This window comes from Myotis daubentonii, chromosome 3 (genome assembly GCF_963259705.1).
Source record: "Myotis daubentonii chromosome 3, mMyoDau2.1, whole genome shotgun sequence".
NCBI classification, from domain to species: Eukaryota; Metazoa; Chordata; class Mammalia; order Chiroptera; family Vespertilionidae; genus Myotis; species Myotis daubentonii.
Window position 1 is genome coordinate 82,387,356 of NC_081842.1, and position 23,913 is coordinate 82,411,268.

The 23,913-nt window shown below is 42.4% G+C and overlaps 1 protein-coding gene across 2 annotated transcripts in view; it reads right to left on the minus strand.

Moving 5' to 3' along the window:
• The window catches only part of CRYBG3 (crystallin beta-gamma domain containing 3), a 128,955-nt gene that overhangs the window by 87,712 nt on the left and 17,330 nt on the right, over positions 1-23,913 (minus strand). For both annotated transcript variants that reach the window (XM_059688035.1, XM_059688034.1), the window contains exon 2: positions 19,217-19,283. In XM_059688035.1, coding sequence (XP_059544018.1) covers positions 19,217-19,283 — 67 coding nt within the window. The remainder of the gene's footprint in view (positions 1-19,216; positions 19,284-23,913) is intronic.

Sequence of the window (23,913 nt, forward strand, 5' to 3'; positions counted from 1 at the left end):
TTAATTCCAACCATAATATTTCCCCCTGAGCCAAATGAATGGACACTATAATAGGAATAGAACCATGATTTTTTGTTATAATTAGTGTGAATGACTGCTCATCCTGGGTAGCTATTCATTACATCATAAATACAGGGTAGGGCAAAGACAGGCTTACAGTTGTTCATGTGGGAAATAATACAATCTACACTAATAAAAGAGAAAAATGGTAATTGGCGTACGACGATACCCTTTTCATTGGCTAATCAGGGCTATATGCAAATTAACTGCCAACTATGATTGGCAGTTAACTGCTAACTAAGATTGGCAGTTAACTGCCAACTAAGATTGGCAGTTAACTGCCAACAAGATGGCGGTTAATTTGCATATGTAGGCACAATGCAGGGAGGCGAAAGGGAAAGCAGGAAGAAGCCCCCTGCCACTGACAGTGATCGGAAACCCAGGGGGGAGCTAAGAGCTGGGGGGCAGGGCAAAGGCGGCCCTGGGGCCGCCTTTGCCCTGCCCCCCAGCCATGATCAGAGAATAAGGCGCCTTTGCCGCCCTGGCCAGTGATAGCAGGAAGTAGGGGTGGAGCCAGCGATGGGAGCTGGGCACGGTCGAAGCTGGCAGTCCCAGGAGCTAGGGGCCCCTTGCCTGGGCCTAAAGCGGAGCCCACGATCGCGGGGCCGCTGCAGCTGCGGGTCCCCGCTGCCCGGGCTGGACGCCTAGGCCAGAGGCATTAGGCCTGGGCAGGGGCGGAGCCTGCAACCGCGGGGAGCTGGGGGTCCCCTGCCCAGGCCTGACACCTCTGCCGGAGGCCTCAGGCCTGGTCAAGGGGCCGATCCAGTGATTGGTGATCGGAGGGTGATGAGGGTCAACTCCTCTGGCCGAGGCATCAGGCCTGGGCGGGGTACTGAGCCGGGGATTAGGGGGATATGATGGTCCCCTTGCCCAGGCCTGAAGCCTGGGTCAGAGGCGTCAGGCTTGGGCGGGGGGTGGAGCAAGCGATCAGAGGGAGATGGGGGTCCCCTGCCCAGGCATGATTCCTGGGCCAGAGGCCTCAGGCCTGGGCGGGGGCCAGAGCCAGTGATCGGGGGGAGATGGGGGTCCCCTGTCCAAGCCTGACACCTCTGGCAGAGGTGTCAGGCCTGGGCAAGGGGCCGATCAGGTGATCAGAGGGTGATGGGGGTCTACGCCTCTGGCCGAGGCATCAGGCCTGGGCTGGGGGTAGAACCAGTGATGGGGGGAAATGAGGGTCCCCCTGCCCCTGCCTCAGAGGCGTCAGGCCTGGGCAAGGGGCCGATCCTGCGATTGGAGGATGATGGGGGTCAATGCCTGAGGGCTCCCAGTATGTGAGAGGGGGCAGGCTGGGCTGAGGGACACTCCCCCCCCACACACACCCAGTGCACGAATTTCGTGCACCGGGCCCCTAGTCCTATATAATAAAGATGTAATATGCAAATGGTCATTACAACGTGAAGTGTAACGACCGACCACGTAACAACTGGATCACGGATCAGCAGGAGGGTGGGGCAGCGAGCTACAAGTGGGCAGTGGAGAGCTACAGGAGGGGGCAGGGCAGCAAGCTATGGGGGGGCGTGGGGGGTGGAGGGAGCTACAGGAGAGTGGGGCAGTGGGCAGAGAGCTACTGGAGGGCGGTGGCGAGCTACTGGTGCACAGATTCGTGCGCAGGGCTACTAGTAATTAGTAAATAATAGTACAAGAATAAACTGTGTTTTGTGTACTCACAACTGTAAACCTACTTTTGCCCAACCCTATATTCTTAAAAAGCTTTAGAGATTCACAAAGTCTTATAAAATTGGGGCAATGGTTTTAAAAAGGGAGAATTAAGAGAACAAGGAGAGTACATTTTTTAAATCTCAAGACAAATAATTACTGTCAAAAAGAGTATTTATTTCACTGCCTAAATTATTTTCACTTGGCAATTCCTTTCACAGTATAACAGACTAGTTTCTAAACTGTGATAGAGAAATCACTGGTTTCTCTTTCCCCTAAACTTTTAGCTTCTTTGCTTTTCCAGAATTCCTATATCTTAAGTTTACTACAGAGAACTTTTTTCCAGTTCCCTAAAATGTCTTAGTTGCTTAGTCTTCCCCTAATGATCTTATGAGAAATTTTTAACAATAACTAAAATCCCCTTAACCAGAAAGAAGTATCTAAATTTAGAAACAAAAACTAGCAGAAAAGAGTACTGTTGTTCCAAGTAAACACAATGCATTATTTATGTAATTAAAAATTTTAAGTCTGATCTGAAACAGCTGCTCGCTGCCCTCGGCTTAGACAACAATGAAGTTCAGCCTGCCACAGCCAGGGCCAGTGTCGCCTGCCAGCAGGGCTGCCTGCCATTGTTCCAAAGAGTGAGTGGAATACAAGCACTTGGGGTTCAAGCAAACACCAGTGAAACATCGGTTCCAATTGTTCTCAAAGATGTCGGTAATCTGCAAATAAAATAGAAAGGCTACCGATGAAGGCATATGTATCTTAGGAATTAAAAATTTTTTTCCTTCATATTCCATATATTGTAAAGTAGTGCCCTTAGGTCCAAATTCATCTGTTCTCTTTGCCTTGTGCCCAAGGCAAGGAAATACAGGAAAACATTGGGTACACTGATTAATAAGATAGCTGCGGCTCACGAGTTTACCGTCTAGTAAGATACACATCATCACATCTCGGTGTGGGACTCACGAGAGGTATGTACACATGGCAGACACAACAGCTGAACTGGGGGTGGCGAGAACACACTGCATAAAGGCGTAGCACCTGAGCTTGCACCTGTAGGCCAAGAAGAGCATTCTAGACACAAAGTATAGCATGTACGGTACAAAGGTACACAAGTGTGAGGTTTGTTTATTATGGCCGGATGTGGCTGGAGAAGATTGGGGCACAGAGGATAGAGACTGAGGGTGATAAGAAGATGACCAATTAAAAGTGACGGCTGAGGGATAACAGTCACAGATGATTAAGTTTTCTAAACTGAGCAACTATTTGAGTAGTTAAGCCAAAAATGAATAAGAGGAATATGAGGGGAGGTGCCTTTGTGTGTGTGTGTGTGTGGGGGACTGGAGGGGGGTTGTTTACAAACTATTTAGATGTGAAATGTTGAATTTTTGGTCCCCTGGTGATGTGCAAGTTGAGCTATCTGGTAAGCAGTCAGAACACAGTTTAAGAATGCAATTGGCAATACAGCAGGGTAAAGGGGGACCAACCAAAGAACCGTAGGGAAACAAGATTAAAGGCAGGCACAAAGAAGAGAAGAAATCAGTGAGAGAGACGGAGGAGGCCAAAAGTGGGCCAGGTCATCCCCTCCAGAATACTGGTCTCCAAAGGCATAAGGACAAAGATTATTTCCAAAAGCAAAGAAGAGTACATGCCAAATGCCACCGTGAGGTCAACAAAGTCCTCACTCTCCTGGTCACTGGTCTCTAAAAATGTCAGGCACACTCCCGATTGGGCATTTACTCTTCTTTCTGTTTAGAATGTTTTTCCCCCAGATACCAATGTTTCTTACTCCTCCTCACCTCCTTCAGACCTTTACTTATCTCCTCATTGCAAGTTTCTCCAGCCACCCTGTTTAAAAGAATAAACCCCTCTGTTCTGAAATTGCCCATCTCTGTTCTCTGCTTTATTTTCCTTATTTTTTCTTGCCAGTATCAAATACACATACATATTATTTAATACCTGTGTCTTCCTATAGTATATAAAAGCCATAAGGGCAAGGAATTTTGTCTGTTTCAGTCATGCAGTATCTCTAATACCTTGAAATGTACCTGGCAGTAAGAGCCAAAAATGCTCAAATATTTGTTGGATTAATAAATGAAGGAAAGAAGAGTATAGAGAAGCCCTGGAATGCAGGAGAAATAGTCCTAACAGCTCAGGAATTTGTGAGCACAGCCCCAAACTCAGGGTGGTAAGCAGTAAGTAGCAAGGAAACAGGAACAGCCCACAAATGGAAGGAACACTTTTGAGAGATTTTTTTAACCAGAAAAAATGAAAGACATAAGATTATAGTTTAAGATCCAAGACACAAAAAAAATGGCTTTTTGTTCCTGTTTTGTGGATCCGTTCTATACCTATTGGAGGAAGTGACTACTGTGTAAGAAAGGATGACAGGTTCCAGAAAGAAAAGCAGAGGTAATGAGATAGACGACTATAGTCTCTAACACTTTTTTCAGTATTATATATATTTTAATTAAATTTATTGGGGTGACATTGGTTAGTAAAATTATAGGTTTCAAGTGTACAGTTCTGTGATACGTAGCTTAAATATTACATTGTGCATCTAATCCTATCTAATAAAAGAGAAAAATGGTAATTGGCGTACGACGATACCCTTTTCATTGGCTAATCAGGGCTATATGCAAATTAACTGCCAACTATGATTGGCAGTTAACTGACAACAAGATGGCGGTTAATTTGCATATGTAGGCACAATGCAGGGAGGCAAAAGGGAAAGCAGGAAGAAGCCCCCTGCCACTGACAGTGATCGGAAACCCAGGGGGGAGCTAAGAGCTGGGGCCGCCTTTGCCCTGCCCCCCAGCCATGATCGGAGAATCAGGCGCCTTTTCCGCCCTGGCCAGTGATAGCAGGAAGTAGGGGTGGAGCCGGCGATGGGAGCTGGGCACGGTCGAAGCTGGCAGTCCCGGGAGCTAGGGGTCCCTTGCCTGGGCCTAAAGTGTAGCCCACGATCGCGGGGCCGCTGCAGCTGCGGGTCCCCGCTGCCCGGGCCGGATGCCTAGGCCAGAGGCCTCAGGCCTGGTGAAGGGGCCGATCCGGTGATTGGTGATCGGAGGGTGATGAGGGTCAACTCCTCTCGCTGAGGCATCAGGCCTGGGTGGGGGGCGGAGCCGGGGATTGGGGGGATATGATGGTCCCCTTGCCCAGGCCTGAAGCCTGGGTCAGAGGCGTCAGGCTTGGGCGGGGGGTGGACCAAGCGATCAGAGGGAGATGGGGGTCTCCTGCCCAGGCATGATTCCTGGGCCAGAGGCCTCAGGCCTGGGTGGGGGCCAGAGCCAGTGATCAGGGGGAGATGGGGGTCCCCTGTCCAAGCCTGACACCTCTGGCGCAGGCGTCAGGCCTGGGCAAGGGGCCGATCAGGCGATCGGAGGGTGATGGGGGTCAACGCCTGAGGGCTCCCAGTATGTGAGAGGGGGCAGGCTGGGCTGAGGGACACTCCCCCACACACACACCCAGTGCACGAATTTCGTGCACCGGGCCCTAGTACTTATAATAAAGGGAAAGTATTAGCCTTGAAGAAAAATAGGAACATTTCCTCTTCCAAGTAAAGCGGTAAGAAAGTGGCTAAAGTCAGCAATTCATAAGCAGAAAAGACAAAGACGGTGAGAAAGGTCTGACAGTGGCCCTGGCCTCAGTAAGGTGAGAGAAGGATGACGAGCTAGAGGAGGGACACAGGCGGAGCTGGGGCCTAGAGGAGACTTGGAAGAGTGTTTCTGGGAAAGGCTACCACAGGCTGGAAGCAGGTATACCAAGCAGCAGTAGGGTCAATGTAAAGTCTGAAGTATTCACTCGTTTAATAATGGACAGCAAGAAACTATTCTAGGTGCTTAGATGCAGCAGTAAGAAAATACACCAAAGGCCTGCTTTCACCAAGCCTACATTCCAGCGATGTAAGAACTGATTTGTGGGTCCAACTGGCGTCTGTTTGTCACCTCTTCAACTAGCCTCTAGCAGGTGTCAGGTGCTATCCCAACATGGTGACTGGCACAGGGAACAAGGACAAGAAGGTCAAGGGATTAAGAGTGTCATCAAAGGAAGAGTATGTTGCGTGGAAAACAGGGAAGGGCCAGGAACTCTTCCTTTACTGTTTCTAGTACCTGGCCTGGTCATCCCTGAAGCTCTGCCTTCATTGTTCACAGTAAGGATGATCCTTCAGAACATCCTAACCCCAGTTCCTTAGTGCCCTCAACTCAAATGACCTCCACTTCACTGAGCCTCTGCTTGCCCCTTTGGCCAACCCTGGGCTGTCTGTGCCCATAACCACCCCCGCCTCTGACCTTCATGTGCAGGCATTCCTATGTCCACAGCCTCTCATCTTCCCAGCTCTCCTACCCACTGTCCAGGCGTACCCATCAGTTCTCCTGCCTCTTCACAGCAGCTGTCCTTTCTTACTTTATCCCTTTCAGTTCCTACAAATGTTCTTACCTTTTCTATCCAAACATCTAATTTGAGGCCAATAACCTCAAAGCCTCTTTTATTTGTCCCTTGATCATCCCCACCCAGAAAAATTCCAGTTTGATCTTTTCCATATGAGTGAATGGGCCCTGCCTGAGAAACCCACAGGAATATGCACAGCTATGCAGATTCAGACTGCCAACAATTCACAATTTACAGCCCCTGCTGGAAACCAGTCTGCAATCTTCCCCCTTCTCCACAGCAGCTATTTTTAACCTTTCCCACATCCCTTAAGCTACCTCCTCCACTATCCCACTCGCTTGTTCAGCAGAGGGTCCTACCTTCTGTTTCATGGAGACACTCCCTCTAGCTCTGACTCCACCTCCCCCGTACCTGCACCACAGCTGCAGCACCTGTCAATCCTTCGCTCACCCTCACAATGAAGGGGGGAAGGACTCCTCACCAGGGCACCACTTCATAATCCTTCCCGTCTCCTCAGGAACCTCAGCTCAGCACCTGCCCCTCTGTAAACCCACCTCGCAGCCTTCCCTCTCTTCCCCGCCAACCTACTTGAACAGGAGTTAGCAGCCTCGCCATCTTCTTCCCTTTCCTCCCAATCACTCTTCCAGCCCCGGCATACTGGCTTCCTCCTCAACGTGCCCTGACCATTATCTCTCTCAGAGACAATGCCCCCACTCGATAATTCAATGAAGTTATTTTTCTGTCTTGGTTTTACATGATGTGTTTACAGAATGTGAGACTGATTCTCTTCCTGAAAACTAGCCTTCCTTTGGCTCCTACGTCAACACTCTGAGGTTTCCCTTCTTCCTTTTGGAATACTCTATCTCTTTCAAGTTCGCATTCTTCCAGCCATCCCTTATATATCGTGCTTCTCTGATACCTTCATTATCTCCTCATGAAATCTCATTTCCCAGATTCGATAGATCAGACGATTCCCAGACCTGTATTCTCAGCTCAGACTGTGTATCTAGCTATCAACCAGACTTCCATATCCACCTGCATGATTCACTGGAACCTCTAACTCAGTCCACCCCAATGGACCTTGACCATGATATGTCTCCATTCTTCCATTTTCTGTAAACTACAACATTCCCATTTGTTAAATAAGTCAGACAGAACATCAGGACACTGTACCCTGTCCCCAGAAGACTGCCAGCAGTGACTTAACTTGTTTCCAAACCCACAGTCTAACCTCCAGACAAAGGCCAGAGCAACCTTTTAGAATTCAAATTTGACCATCCTTAAAGGCCTCCAAGAGCCATCAGGATAAAATCCAAACTCCCTAGCACAGCATTCAAGGTCTTGGTGGATCTAGTGCCTGTGTTCTCCGATTTCATCTCCTGTCACTCACTATGCCTGCACTGTCTAATGCCAGCATATGCACTCTCATTCATTCCCCCCCTCCCCTGCCCCACCTTCTCTCCTTCCCTCCCTCTCTGACCATAGCATTTTTTTTGCACGTTATTCCTTCTGCTGACACCACTTATCTCTCAACCCTCGTTGACTGGGAAATTCCTACTACAACTCAAGTTTTTTAGAATGGAAAATGCCTATATATGATCTTCCAATGGACACCCCGAAGATCTTTTGTTTTCCCTGCCACCACCACAAGGTGAAGGCAACAATTTCACATGCTTTCATCATGAATAGGAATATTACCTACAATTATTAACAGTTACTAAAATCTGGTATTCATATATAAAAACCAGCTGCTTACTAGAGAATTCTAGTTTGTTTTCTAAGACATCTGGCTACAACACATTACTTGGCAAATTTGTTAATAACTGAAATTCCACCATCAAGAGTTAAAATTTCCTCAATTTTGAGGAAAGTTTTTATTATCAGGTTTTTTTTTATTTATTTTTTTTTAATCTGAACTTTTTTTTAAAGTATATTTTATTGATTTTTTACAGAGAGGAAGGGAGAGGGATAGAGAGTTAGAAACATCGATGAGAGAAAAACATCGATCAGCTGCCTCCTGCACACCCGCCACTGGGGATGTGCCCGCAATCAAGGTACATGCCCTTGACCAGAATTGAACCTGGGACCCTTTAGTCCACAGGCCGACGCTCTATCCCAGCCGTGGGCAAACTATGGCCCGCGGGCCGGATCCGGCCAGTTTGAAATGAATAAAACTAAAAAAAAAAAAGACCGTGCCCTTTTATGTAATAATGTTTACTTTGAATTTATATTAGTTCACACAAACACTCCATCCATGCTTTTGTTCCGGCCCTCCGGTCCAGTTTAAGAACCCATTGTGGCCCTCGAGTCAAAAAGTTTGCCCACCCCTGCAAGCCAAACCAGTTAGGGCTATCAGTTTATTATTACTGATATCTTGAGTTACCTATAGTTTACGTAGTGCTAAATTTTTAATAAAAATCACTCTTTATTTACCTTTATCATAATGGATTTGGTTTGTGGTTGGTCGTCTGATGAACTCAATATAGACTACTGACATATTTGCCTCAACAATATTTTTCAGTAAATGGATTTTACCACTAATGTTAATGAGCTATTTGTTAAGTAATTTTTCTTGAAAGATAACATTTTATTTTTATTACATAATTATTTATTTTTTTCAGTAAAAAATTAGGACAGGTAAGCAGGTTGGCCACCACCTATTTTGCCCTAAGCTGGTTATCATTTAACATAACGAGTAAGTCTCCTGCAACTTTCATGTCATGACACCAGTGTTGTGATCAGTGCTGAGATGTCACAAGTAATTTGTTACAAAATTGATTAAAGAGGTAAAATCTCACTTTTTTAAATGTTGTAGAATGGAATCAAGGTTATATATCTGTGGTGTTACTTTCAATTTTTCATATCCATTTCTGATAAGATGATATAGTTATATATAGTGTGCTAAATAAGCACCCTTAACCCCAGGTGACCCAGGGCAGTCATGTATCATATGTGTCAGGGGAAAATAATAGGTAAAAACTGCTGATCTAAGTAAGAAAAGTCTGAGCTACATGTAGCAATGGGTATGGAAAGAAGGGCTGCTGATGGGCCTTGGCACAAGAGGAGGGGAAAAAATTGCAGAATCATTCCCAGATGTGAAGATTGGGTAACTCGTGGCACAATTTAGCAGGATAGGGAATTCAGAAAGAAAAGGAAATTAAGATGAAATACACGGAACTCAATTTTTTTAGTATGTCCAATCTCATACCCGGTAACATTCCCAGGAAAGGCCAGTCCACAAATTGGTTCTGAAGCTCAGGAGTGGAGGGACAGATACGAGCTTTGTCATAGGCTAAGGCAGCGGTTCTCAACCTGTGGGTCGCGACCCCTTTGGGTCGTTTAAGACCATCGGAAAACACATATATAATTACATATTGTTTTTGTGATTAATCACTATGCTTTAATTATGTTCAATTTGTAACAATGAAAATACATCCTGCGTATCAGATATTTACATTACGATTCATAACAGTAGCAAAATTACAGTTATGAAGTAGCAAGAAAATAATTTTATGGTTGGGGGTCACCACAACATGAGGAACTGTATTAAAGGGTCGCATTAGGAAGGTTGAGAACCACTGGGCTCAGGTGTAGGTAGCAACCAAATTCCCCAGGGCAGGTATGGAAGGTGAGAAGAGGAAGGAACAAAATGACAGAACAGGAAAAAGCCATTCCTTTCTGTCATGGTATAAAGACGCTGGGCCAGAATAAGAGATGTTTTTAATTCTATGAGAGCTTTTTGGAGTCCCCTTTAATGTTCTCCATGTCTGGCACTCATGGAGGTAAATTTATTCCCAGAAATCTAGAGTATGTGCATGACTCATCTAGTTTCCACTTTGATAAGGGACTCCATCACACCACAAAGTAGGACCATTCTAGGCCTATGATAGGCTGGCGCTGCTGCAAATCAAAACCAGGTACCTTACAATATATCCAACACCCCCAAATTCTGAGATATCAAGGCCCCAGACCGGCACCAGCCATACTGACAGGATGAAGCCCTGACTGTCCCTCTCGCCATCTGAACTGCACAGTGACACAGTGCAGTCTCCACCTCAGGCATCCTGACAGCACTCCGACTTCACAAAGCAACAGGGGTGGGGACTTTTGACTGCTAGCTAAAGTTCAATGTGTATACCTTATCGCATGCCTTCTTTTCAAATATTATAGAGAACCAATGTTTCTAATAGCTGATTTCTATACTATTCATCCAGAAAAAATCAGTACCACTCTCAAGCAAAGAGTTATTGCAAAGTTTCAGCTAGACTTTCTATGGCAAAAAGACAGCTGTTCCTGAGTTCCTACTTATCAGGCATAGTGCACTGCTATACACATTACCTCAATTAATTCAACAACATTCTGATGAAATAAGGACTGAGTACCTTCTACTACAGATCAGCAAACCAAAGTTCAGAGAGGTTGAGTATATTTTTCAATGTTACAAAGCTGCCACCACTTGAAGATCTGGGATTTTAGTCCAGATATGTCAGATTCCAAAGACTGTGTTCTTCCCATCATTGTACATATAATTTTAAAACTGTTCCAAAAAGGTGCTATGGTTGGCAGAGGCAGAGAATAGTGGCTGACTGTGGGGCTCCAGGCAATTCATTCCTATCAGAAACAGGGCAGCTCTGCTTGAATCTGTTTATACACAAAATTCCAAGAATTTATAGTTGAAAAAAATTTTAAATGTTTTTACTGATTGTTGAGAGAGAGAGAGGAAAGGAGAGGGAGGGAGGAAGGGAGGAAGGAGGGAAGAAGGGAGGGAGGGAGGGAAGGGGAGAGGGAGAGGGAGAAGGAGAGGGAGAGGGAGAGGGAGAGGGAGGGAGGGAGATAGAGAGAGACACACTGATTGCTGCCTCCTGCATACCCCCTAACTTGGGATCGAGCATGCAGCTCAGGCATGTGCACTGCCTAGGAACAGAACCAGTGACCTCTTGGTGCATGGGACAATGCTCGACGAACTGAGCCACACTGGCCAGAGCTATAATTGAAAAAAAAATTTTAAAGTGTTTGTGTGCTTGAAAAAAGAAACAGAAAATCTCTGTATTAAATTGATATCATATTGCTGCTATTATATCTGTACCACTGAGAAAAATAATAGCAAGCACTTATTAAGGTCATAATTAATTTTTAAAATTAGTTCAGTAACAAATTTTCCCCTAACCAAGAGAACATTTAATACATTTAATTTGACTACCGTTTCACCTCTGGCTGAGAAAGAGTTGAAAAAGACCAATAAGGAAAGAAGAGTTATACAAATCAAAATACGAACAGATGCATATATTTGATATGTTTATCTTACTAAACAGTACTGTATTCTCAATATAGGCATTAATTTAAAGAACAATTAGTGACTATTTTTCCTCAGCGAGATGATCTTGAACTACAATTCTTCTATTTTTATTATGTATTAATTTAATTTAATTATTAAATATATTTTTATTGATTTCAGAGAGGAAGGCAGAGGGAGAGAGCAACATCTGTGATGAGAGAGAATCATACATTGGCTGCCTCCTGCACACCCACTACCGGGGATCATGCCCACAACCCAGGCATGCACCCTGACCGGGACTTGACCGCAACCTCCCGGTTCATACGTTGATGCTTAACCACTGAACCCTATCAGCCAGGCATATCTTTATATATCAAAAAACAGTGGCAACAATAAAAAAAGTGTGTAGTTCTTTGCAGTAAATGACTTACTTATGGGAAGATTAAACGTAAGCGTTATGAACGATAAATAACTATCAATAATGTGCACTAGATTGATACCCCTTGATGATCCATCCATAGAAACATCGCAGGCATATATCAGCCACTGTTTTTCATTAGGCGCCAGAACCTTCATCAAAGCTGTATGATTAGTTATAAGCAACAATTCTAAAGTGGGATGAGAGTTAAATTTCATATAAAGCAGATGCCAATCTATTGAGAATAAACCTAATCATTATCAATTTATTTAGGCCTGGATTGGAGAATCTATAACCTATGGTCCGGATTTAATTCATTTTATTTAGCTCATGACTCATTTCTGAAAACAGACTTACTACCACAGCTTTTAATTTTTCAATAGGATTTCTTTTTGACAAGTTTAGTTTATGAATGTATCTTATAAATTATGTTCAGAAATGGGACACATGATGGTATAGAACTGCATCTGAATTCTCTTGCCTCCCCCACAGTGCAAGTTTTGTCAAGTGACAATCTGAGATTCACTTTCTTCTACTATAAAGAGATAAAAATTCTGATTAACACTGTAGATAGACCACACATATTGATTTTGTTTCTTATACAAAACACTCTAAAATGATAGTAAAGGGACTGCTTTCTCAAACTATAAGTACAAAGAAAGGAAGAGAGTAGATATTGGCAGATAAGAAATTTAAGAAAAGGTTTAGAAGACAAAGGCAGATGGAGTCACAGTAACTGACCAATGAAAGCTTCCACCATTGTGTCTGCAACAGGGACTTTGGTCATATGCCAAACAGTCCACCCACAGACAACCTGAAAAAGCTCATATCTAAGGACACTAAGCACCACTGAAGGCAGTGTGAGGGGCGGGGTTAAAAGTAAAGAGTATGGATGAAACCCTCCAAATGAAATACTTGAGCCCAAGATTCTTCTCCATCTCAAGCAGTTTAACAATCCTCTGTATCTTCCACCACTTCTACCTCCCAACCAAATCTACACTAATAATCTACACTAATAAAAGAGAAAGATGCAAATTGACTGTATCTTCACGATGCCCACCAGCCAATCAGGAGTGAGTATGCTAGTTAACCCAACAAAGATGGCGGTTTAATTTGAATATGTGGGCACCAAGCGGCCAGGGGTGGGGCAGGATACTTACATCATCACCATAGCAACGATGCAGGTGTTCCGCACCGCCCCAGCCACTCCCGGCCTCTGGGCAGCGTGGCAAGGAAGAAAGGCAGCTCTGGGCCAGAATGAAGGTAGAAAGGCAGCTCCAGCCGGAGCCAAGGCGGTGCCGGCAGCCAGGGGAAGGAAGGCCCATTCTTGCATGAATCTTCGTGCGTTGGGCCTCTAGTGTGTGTGTATATGTGTGTGTGTGTGTGTGTGTGTGTATGTGTGTGTGTGTGTGTATAGAGAGAGGAAGAGAGAGGAAGAGAGAGGAGGAGAGAAAGAGAGGGAGAACACCTCTGAAGATACTGAGACTTTGGGGCAGACAGGATTTGAGGTATCAAAAGCAATCTGTATGGAAATGGCTGAAATGCTGACAATCAATTCTAGAGCTCAAGAGGGATGTTGGGTAGAGATTTAAGAGCCAAAAGATGAAGCAATAACATTGAAAATATTACTTTAGCCCTAACTGGTTTGGCTCAGTGGATAGAGCGTCGGCCTGTGGACTCAGGGGTCTCAGGTTCGATTCCGGTCAAGGGCATGTACCTTGGTTGCGGGCACATACCCAGTGGGAAGTGTGCAGGAAGCAGCTGATCGATGTTTCTCTCTCATCGATATTTCTAACTCTCTATTCCTCTCCCTTCCTCTCTATAAAGAATCAATAAAATATATTTTTTTTAAAAAAGGAAAATATTATTTTAGAAGACTGACATTGAGGAGGGCTGAGGGTTTTAGAGAAACATCTACATGAATGGAAATTTAGCCAGAAGAGAATCAGTGAAGGAAACTGAAGGAAATGGCCAGAGGCAGGAATTGAAACCAGAAAGTACAACATCATGGAAGCAAAGATAAAAAAGAAAATTTCTGGAAAGGAGGCAAGACTTGGAAAATCAAGTGTCCCAACTGATGAAATAAAATAAGAACTTAAGAAAAGGTCACTGAGAGACCCGCCAGCTGGTGTGGCTTGGTGGTTAAGCACTGACCTATGAACCAGGAGGTCACAGTTTGATTCCAGGTCAGAGCACATGCCTGGGTTTGGGGATTGATCCCCAGTAGGGGGCATGCAGGAGGCAGCCAATTAATGATTCTCTCTCATCATTGATGTTTCTATCTCTCTTCCCTCCTCCCTTCCTCTCTGAAATTTTTTTTTTTTTAAGAAAAAGGCATTGAATGTGGTTAACAAAAAGCCACCAGATCCGTGAACGACCTTCACTCATTTAACAACTACTTGAGTATCTATAACACATTCGCCAGGACAGTACTAGGTTTCCCATGCCTGAGAGGACTGGGGAAAGGCAGGAGTCAGAAAGCATTAAGAAGGCAGTAAAGCCGGGCCAGTGTTGCTCAGTGGTTGAACATCGAACTACGAACCAGGAGGTCATGGTACGATTCTTGCTCAAGGCACATGTCTGGGTTTCAGGCTCGATTCCCAGTAGGGGGCATGCAGGAGGCAGCCAATCAACGATTCTCTCATCATTGATGTTTCTATGCCTCTCTCCCTCTCCTTTCCTCGCTCTGAAATCAATAAAAACATATTTTTTTAAAAAAAGAAAGCAGTACAATCTCAGTCACTCATGTAGAAGTATTTTTACTGATAGATCACCTAGGGCAAGGGAAACAAAGAAAAAAATTAACAAGTGGGACAACATCAAACTAAAAAGCTTTTGCACAGCAAAAGAAACCATGAACAAAATGAAAAGGGAACCTACTGATAGGAAAACATTTGCCAATGATACATCTGATAAGGGTTTAATTTTAAAAATATACAAAGAACTTATACACCTCACAACCAGGAAGACAAACAATCCAATTAAAAAATGGGCAAAGAACCTGAATAGACACTTCTCCAAAGAGGACATACAGATGCCAATAGACACATGAAAATATGCTCAAGGTCACTAATCATCACAGAGATGCAAATTAAAACTACAATGAGGTACCACTTCAGACCTGCCATCAACAAATCAACAAATGTTAAGTGCTGGTCAGGATGTGGAGAAAAGGGAACCCTAGTATGCTGCTGGTGGCAGGAATGTGGATTGGTACAGACACTGTGGAAAACAGTACAGAGATTCCTCAAAAAATTGAAAATGGATCTGCTGTTTGATTCAGCAACCCCACTTCTGGGAATATATCATAAGAAACCCAAAACACCAGTCAGAAAGACTATATACACCCCTATGTGCATAGCAGCTCAATTTACAATAACTAAGATCTGGAAACAGCCCAAGTGCCCATGAGTAGATGAGTGGATAAAAAAGCTGAGGTACATTTACACAATGGAATACTATGTGGCTATAAAAAAAGGACCTTTTACACTTTGATATAGCATGGATGGACCTGAAGACTATTATGCTAAGCGAAATAAACCAGTCAGAGAAAGACAAGTATCATATGATCTCACGTATATGTAGAATCTAAAGAATAAAATAAACCCTGACCAGTTTGGCTCAGTGGATAGAGCATCGGCCTGCAGACTCAAGGGTTCCAGGTTCAATTCCAGCGAAGGGCATGTACCTTGGTTGCGGGTACCTTGGTTGTGGGCACATCCCCAGTAGGGGGTGTGCAGGAGGCACTTCATCAATGTTTCTAACTCTCTATCCCTCTCCCTTCCTCTCTGTAAAAAATCAATAAAATATATTTTTAAAAAAGAATAAAATAAACTAATCAACAAAATAAGTCCAGAGGTATGGATGTATGGAACAGAACAAGAGATCTCAGTGAGGGAGGGGTTTGGTAGGAGAGGGCACAGGAAGAGACTAACCAAAGAACATATGTGCATATATGCATAACCCATGGACACAGACAATAGCATGGGGAAGGCCTGGGGTAGGGCAAGGGTTGGGTGTAGTGGGGCAAAAAAATAGAAAATGGGAGACATCTGTGATACTGGCAACAACAAAATAAAATTTAAAAAAAACACCATAAAAGATTTAAAAAAGAGAAAGCATTAAGAATTAAACAGTGAGGGAGGGGGGAGAGGGCAGAGAGAAAAAAAAGAATTAAACAGTGATTAAGACTGACTTCCATAAGAAATGTTTGGGTAACAGGTAGGAGTGAAGAAAAAAATAGACTGAAAGAAACCCAGATCCCTAAAATGAAAAAAGCAATAAAACAAACACAATACAATTGTGTTTTATATATTTAGAGAGAAATAGAAGAAGCCAGTGAAGATGGAGGGATGGATGCAGTCAAGACAAGGCCCAAGAGAAGGCAGGAATTATGTGAACAATACTACTGGTGGGGTCTTTAGGGAGTTTAGCCTTAGAAGAGAGAAAGGGATGACTATTCCTCTGATGTAGGTAGAAGGGAGCAGGGCTTTAAAACCTGTCCCTCTTTTAAATAACAGTAGACATGAAAGCAGCAAGAGTCTAAAGCTGCAATAGAAGATTGTAGAACCCACAGAGAAATAAAGGTAGAATGTGGACTACCTGTAAGTTTTGCCAGCTAGATATAACAACCTGATTAATATAAAAAATATTCATATTACAGTGGAATAGCAGATGCAAGTGTAACAAATAGCTCTAATGTTAGCAAAACAGCAAAATGTGTATAGTCATGCACTGAATAACGGCGTTGCAGTCAACAATGGGCCGCATATACTACAGTGGTGCCGTAAAATTATAATCGAGCTGAAAATTCCTATTACCTGGCATGGTAGCCCTCACTGTAGGGCAATGTATTACTCATGTTTGTGGTGATGCTGCTGTAAGTGTTGCCAGTTGTATAAAAGTACAGCACATACAATTATGTACAGTACATAATACTTGATGATAATAAATGACTGTGCTACTGGTTTATGTATTTACTATACTTTTTATTGTTGTTTTAGAGTGCATTCTTTCTTCTTATGTAAAAGTGTGTCATGGCACTGTCCTGGTACGACAGGTTGCGGATTCAATCTCCGGTCAGGGCACATACAAGAAACAACCAACAAATGCATAAATAAGTGGAACAACAAATCAGTGTTTCTATTATTCTCTCTCCCTTCCTCTCTCTCTAAAATCAATATTAAAAAAAAAAGAGTATGTCATGTTATGCTGGCAGCAATCTCATGTGGTGTTTACATACCCTGCTTACATCATCTTGGACTGAGTTGATTTCATCTCATGTTTTGTACAGTAGCATGCTGTGCAGGCTTGCGGCCTAGGAGCAATAGGCGGTGCCGTCTAGCCTAGGTGTGCAGGAGGCTACCACCCAGGTTTGGGTAAGTGCATCTGTGATGTCCGTACAATGACAAAATCGCCTAACGATGCATTTTTCAGAATGTATCTGCCATTAAGTGGCGCACGACTGTATAGCATATAAGTGATATTTTAAGAACTAAAAATGTAATGATGTCCAAAGATGATGCATAGGCCAAATGCTCAGGCTACCCCTGTGAGAGTTCCATGGCGCCTGTTCTATTACAGGCTAGCTGGACTGCCCGGGTATAAGTAACCTTATCGGCCTCAAATCATAAAGAGAAAAAGTCTCATGACTATGAGTCATGTTTACTTGGGGGCCTAGATCCCAAATTGAACTGTCCTGGGCACTCAAAACAAGAAGGGATAGAAAAGATTGTAATCATGGAGGCCTCGCCACTATATCCGCCCACCATATATATTTACTGAATCCACAAAGATGTGGCTTTCTAGATGAAATCTCTGCAGGTGGAAAGTAGCACTACTGGAAATGGCCTCGCCACTATATCCGCCCACCATGTATATTTACTGAATCCACAAAGATGTGGCTTTCTAGATGAAATCTCTGCAGGTGGAAAGTAGCACTACGGGAAATTAACGCCTGAAGGCCAAGTTTGGAGACTGGTCTTTCACAGTGAGATTAGAGCTGAAGTAGTACACTCTAGGTTACAGGCTGAGTAGAGAAACAAGTAGATACCAAGAGGGGAGAAGGGAACAAGAACAGGAAGGTTTGGTGAAGGTCAAGGGTGGGGGCGGAGGCCATGAGGGATTAAGAGATGAAATGACAAGAGTTGGCAGCCAAAGAAACTTCGAAGTTTGAGATCTCACAAGTAACACCTCCGGTGAAGCCATTCAAGGGCAAGGCTGCCTGTATAGCATTGGAAGTGAGCATTTTGAATTGGAAGTGAGAATTTTGAAAAAGGAGAGGAAGAAAGCTATAGAGTATGTGCAGTGATAAAGCAGCAGGTTGGCTAACAACTGACTGCAAAAGGGGAGGGGGGGGGGGATGTTATAAAACCTGGGGGCAGGATTTTGTAGCCAAACTCAAAAAGGAATGAAGAAAGATAAGGGAAGCAAGGTGATCCTGATTTATTCTTTCATTAAAGTTCTAAAACAAAACCCAGGTATTGATTTTTTTCTTTCAAATAATATTGATATTGTTTACAATGATGGGGAAGGCAGGACTAAAGAATGAAAACAGCTTTATCTTGACCATATCTATTGCATTTGGACCTTAGATAATGTTTAAAAGTGCCCACATTAGTAATGAAGAATTCAGATGACTTTCTGGTCCTTCCACTGACCAAGCTAAGCTACCCTAAAATCCCTGGAAAGCACGCCCTTTCTCCTTGACCAACTGTCACAAATCAGATATAAAGAAAGTAACTGGGATCAAACCCTACGAATGTTGGACGGCTTACCAAAATGTGGCCACATACCTGGCCTCACATCACCAAACAAAACCAACATCTAATTTATAGAAAATCCGCATGAGCGAAAAGAAATGTTACAAGGTTTAGTGATTTTCAAGTTTTTTTAACCACACTTGTCCATAACTATCTAGGGAGGTGTACAGCTTATACACTTCAGAAGCAAAGAAAGCCAGTTCATATGTGAGCTGACCAAATATATCATTACATACTAATGCCATGTGAGAACATGTTGTTAACTTCTACCCTCAAAAGCACCTTTAGTTGTCAGCAGCATTTGAGAAAACACAACATAAATGAAAGATCTTCCTAGAGAAAGAGGCTGTGATCCAATTTACAGATTAGAAAATTAAGGCACAAAGAAGTTAACCATCTCAGGTGAAGGCTACACAGCCAGTTAGTGGCCAAGCTGGGATAAGAACCCCCACTCTTTCAACTCCTTCAGTGCCCTTCTCCCCCCACCTTTACCCCACCCCCAGGTGCAAATGTCTGGCAGAGCTGGGCTGGATTTCCACATAAAGTGCTCTTTTGGGAATATAAAATGAGATGACAGAATCTAAAAAATAAGAATGAGCATAAATTAAGAAAAATATTTGCTTGATATAAAACATGTATTTAAAACTATACCTTTACTGCTTCTGATGAAAGTACATTTTCCTTTTTCTGACTTGTGCTCATGGGCTCATTTTCAACACTGAAAAATAAAAACCACAGTTTCTTTTGAAATAAAAATAATTACTAAAATAAGACAGATCCTGTGTTTAAAGAGAACACTGAAAGGTTCTTTATGTGCACTGCTCAAAAGATTCATATACAAATTGTTATGCTAAGAATATGTTCATTTGAATCTCTGCACTTGAAAAACACACTCAAAAATGCTCATCCAGAAAAGGTGAAGGAATTAAGATGTACAAATTGCCAGTTATAAAAACAGTCATGGGAATGTAAAGTACAGCACAGGGAATATAGTCAATACTATTGTAATAACTATGTGTGGTGTCAGAGGGCTACTAGACTTATTGGGGGATCACTTTGTAAGGTATATAAATGTCTAATCAAAATGTTGTACACCTGAAAATAATGATATTGTATGTCAACTGTAATTGAAACAAAAAAACGCTCATCCAGGCTTCAGAAATTTTTGTGAGTCCATTGTGCGTTATATTTTCTTATGTTGATAATCAGCATCACAGGAATGAGCACCAATGTACAACTATCATAATGTTGGAAAGAACTAGCACTCTGCTTTTATTTATATTAAGGTTCTTCATAGCCTGATTTTTTTTGAATGTCTATGCCAAGTGTTATTTGAAATAAATTTCGACTCAGCAAGTTTTTATAAACATGTAGGGTCACCTAGTGAATCAGGGGACTACTCAAAATAGATGCAGGTTTATCTAGCCCCAGATGTGCCCCAGATGGCTCCCTAAGAATCTGATTTTCCAAAATAGTCCATTTTAATTGTCTTGCTTGGAATACTTTCACAGATGCCCTTTCAAATGGCATAATAAACTAATGTGGCTATTAGGCACATATGCATTTTAGGTCTAAACATTTGTATCTCTAAGTTGATATGTTATCTTGTTTTCATACTTTCATAACCCTAGACAAATTAAGTAGCTCCACTTTCGACAGTATCTGGGAATTGATATGCTGGGAATTGTGCTTGGCCTGGAGGGTGTAAGAACAAGTAGGTCAGGGGCTTTGTAAAACTATACACAAACTAATAATACAGTTTGGTACAAGTTATAACTGCTGAATGAACAAAATGCTATGGATCACTGAGGATTCAAGGAACAACTGTCTGCTCAGTAAAGTGCCCACAGAGGAGGGGGTAATACAGAATATGGCATTTTCGGAAAACCATGTTTTGTTTGTTTGTTTTTAATATGAAACTGGAGCACAGGGACTCGTGACAGGCTAGAGATGAGATTGAGACCAGAGGTTAGTGGATGCCAGACTATGAAGAACCTGCCTGACCTGGGACAGAATGTGACCTTTGTCCTACTAGCAGTCAGGCAGGGACAAGCCTAAAGCAGGGGAGTGACAGAACGTGGAGAATCACGGGATCCTGGGGCTTGGTGGAGAGGGGATGGAGAGGAGGAGGTAAGGAGGTGGCAACAGCTCAGATCAGATAAAGGCCACACAACCCAGACGGGATGGAAAGAGAGGACGCAATTTATGCTTCTTAGCTTTTCCATCCATAAAATCCAGTTCAATTATGCAGAGTCAGGGAACAAATGGTAGTGATCAAAAAAACAAAGAAAAGTTAGTAAGATCATGAACACCTGGAAAATATAAGGGATTAAACTGTCACTGGGTCTCAGAGTCTATGCAGGAATAGATGGGCTAATAAGATACAGCTATGCTCTGAACCCTTTTAAAAGTCAGTAAGAAGAGCAAGTATGTAAACAAGATAAAGATAAGAACTGTGTGTTTAACATAAGGAAATCCTACAGGAAAAAACAGAGACAAAAGTAGAAAATAAAATAATAATGTACAATACAGAATTGTGACCTATATTCATATGCATATCTATAAAGTAAAAATGTCTAAATATTTTTACAGTAAATGGATTCTTATATCGTTGTTTTCTATTTTACTAGCCTTATCTTTTGCCATAGTTGTTTATAATTCAGTTGTTGTTGTTTTTTTTTAAAATTAAATGTCAATTGATACTGGTCTACTTAAGCTGAAATAATAAAAAGAGCTTGGCAAAATACATGTAAAAAGAGCATATGTTAAAGATTTGGGGCATAATTTTAAAAAGAATACTGACCTTGATGATATAAGTGTATTGTCTAACTACAATCAATTTTACATGACATACCTAAAATCTACCTATACCTACAACAAGCATTTAATTTCAGTCTCCTAGTTCCTGCTTTCAGATTCCTGAAACTGCTTATCTAGAGTATTTTCAGGGCTTTCTAGAAACTTACTGCCTTGGTGAGACTGTAAGTGAAATGGTAAAAATTTCTTTCAAATACAAATGCTCTGCAGAAAAGGCAGCTTTGGGACCATGGGCTAAGGCAGAACACAGTATTTTCAAGTAGCTGTAATTACTTCCATGCTGAGAACATACACCAAATAGCAGAAAACCACTGTTGTAGGTCAGCACATAAGTTACTCTGTACTGAGCCAATAGCTGAAGAATTTAAAGTCAAAATCACCCAAAGAAGTTAATACCTGACACTTCATAAAACTTTCTGAAACTTATATTGTATTTAAGTTTCATGAATCTTATTGCTAAACCAAAATTTCAGAATGTGTTGCGTTTTAAAGCAAAAAACACATTTTAAAATTTTGGATTAGCTATTCAAATCACTGGTTCAGCCCTAGCCGGGCTTCTCGGTGGTTAGAGCGTTGGCTGGAGGACTGAAGGGTCTTGGACTCTACTCCGGTCAAGGACACATACCTCGGTTGCAGGATGGATCCCTGGCCCCAGTTGGGGCATGTGCAGGAGGCAACCAATTGATGTGTCTGCCTCACATAGATATTTCTCTTTGGTGTCTCTTCCTCTCCCTTCCACTCTCTCTAAAAATCAACAGGAAAAATATCCTCGGGTGAGGATGAAAAGAAAGACAAACTAAAAATCACTGCTTCAATTAGAGCTTCCCCACTTCTTTTCTAGATTATGAGAGTCCTTTCTAACTTGCTCTCTGGCATGTTCCGGACTGCCCTGCTTCAATCCATCCTTCCCATTAATCTGATCATGACACTCTGCCATTCAAAAAACCCTCCCGCAAGTCTCTATCAGTTGATGAATAAAACCAAGTCCTTAGCATACTGTTAGTTACCCATGATGTGGCTCACAGAACCCTGCCCATTCTTAGAATATGCCAGTAAGTCACTTTCCTCTCCTGCAACAACCTGTCCCACCCTGTCCAACTCTTAACCCTATACAATTTACAATTTAGTTCTATTTTACTCTTTTTGTACTCCCACTTCCCTCATACATACATTTTTGATCTTTAAAAAACAAACAAAAAAACCCCCACACATATATTTTATTGATTTCAGAGAGGAAGGGAGAGGGAGAGATAGAAACATCAATGATGAGAGAATAACTGATCATCTCCCTCCTGCATGCACCCCACCAGGGATTAAGCCCACAACCCAGGCATGTGCCCTGAGTGGGAATCGAACTGGTTCATAGGTTGAAGCTCAACCACTGAGCCACGCTGGTCAGGCAAATTCTGCTCTTTAACACAATGGTTGGTTGTCCATTTGTTTAAATAGCAATTGAAGCCATTAAATTCAGAAACTATAACACTCATGTCTCCAGCTCAGAGCCCAGCCTTGTGCCTGCTATGATTAAGGCACTCAACTATCCTTTGTTAAAAAAAAAATTGTATCAAAGAGGTTCTTCATTTGTGCCTGCTTACCTTAATCAGGGAACAATGGAATAATACGCAATATTCTCTTTTTCTTAATGAAGTGTGTGTGCGCGTATGGATGTGTGTGTGTATGTATATATATGTATACACACACACACACCACACACACACCTTGAAAGAATGTACTATAACTCATATTCTGCATCATCTTTCTCTAAAGGAATAAAGATTAAAGTGGAGTTGGGGAAAGAAATTCACTCAACAGGAATAAGGTAATTTTCAGTTGACTTAAAAACAAAACACCAAAAAATCAGAATAGAGTAGATAAAGATACTTTAAACAATAGATAGATACTTAGATATCTGCTTGGTAAAAAAAAAAAAAAAAAAAAAAAGGAAGAGAAGAGACTCAAAGGTTTGGAGTGGTACTCTCAAACCCTTAAAAATACGAGGGAAAGAGAAACATGTTCAAATTCCGATAATCTCAAACCCTGTGAAAGATGACAAGGCATTTCTATTGTTCTCACAATTTAACCCCCTTTGGGACGTGGTAATATTTCAATAGCAGTATTTTTAGAAAGCACACAATTTGCTCATAGCAGGGGGTGAGGGGCAGGACTCACAACCACACGTAGGCACAAAAAAGACTACCCTGAATTTTTAAATAGCTCCATCTTACTTAGTTAACTGAACTTTGGAAATTAATCTTTTAAAACAACCCAGCTGAATATCAAGGCCAAAGTAACACAGAAGCTCTTCAGTTTTGAAGCAATCTTATTTAGAACAGAGCTGAAAACCAGGAATCAAAAGTACAGCCATTAAGCATTTACCTACTTCATGCCAGACCTAAAATAAACTCGGGGCCATGGGAAAAGGGGCATATAACATGCTAGAGTTCAAATAATTTACACAGAGGAGAGCCCCTATTCTGTCACTTAAGACATTTTATATTCTTAATTTTTATTAAATAATAACAAGATTCCCT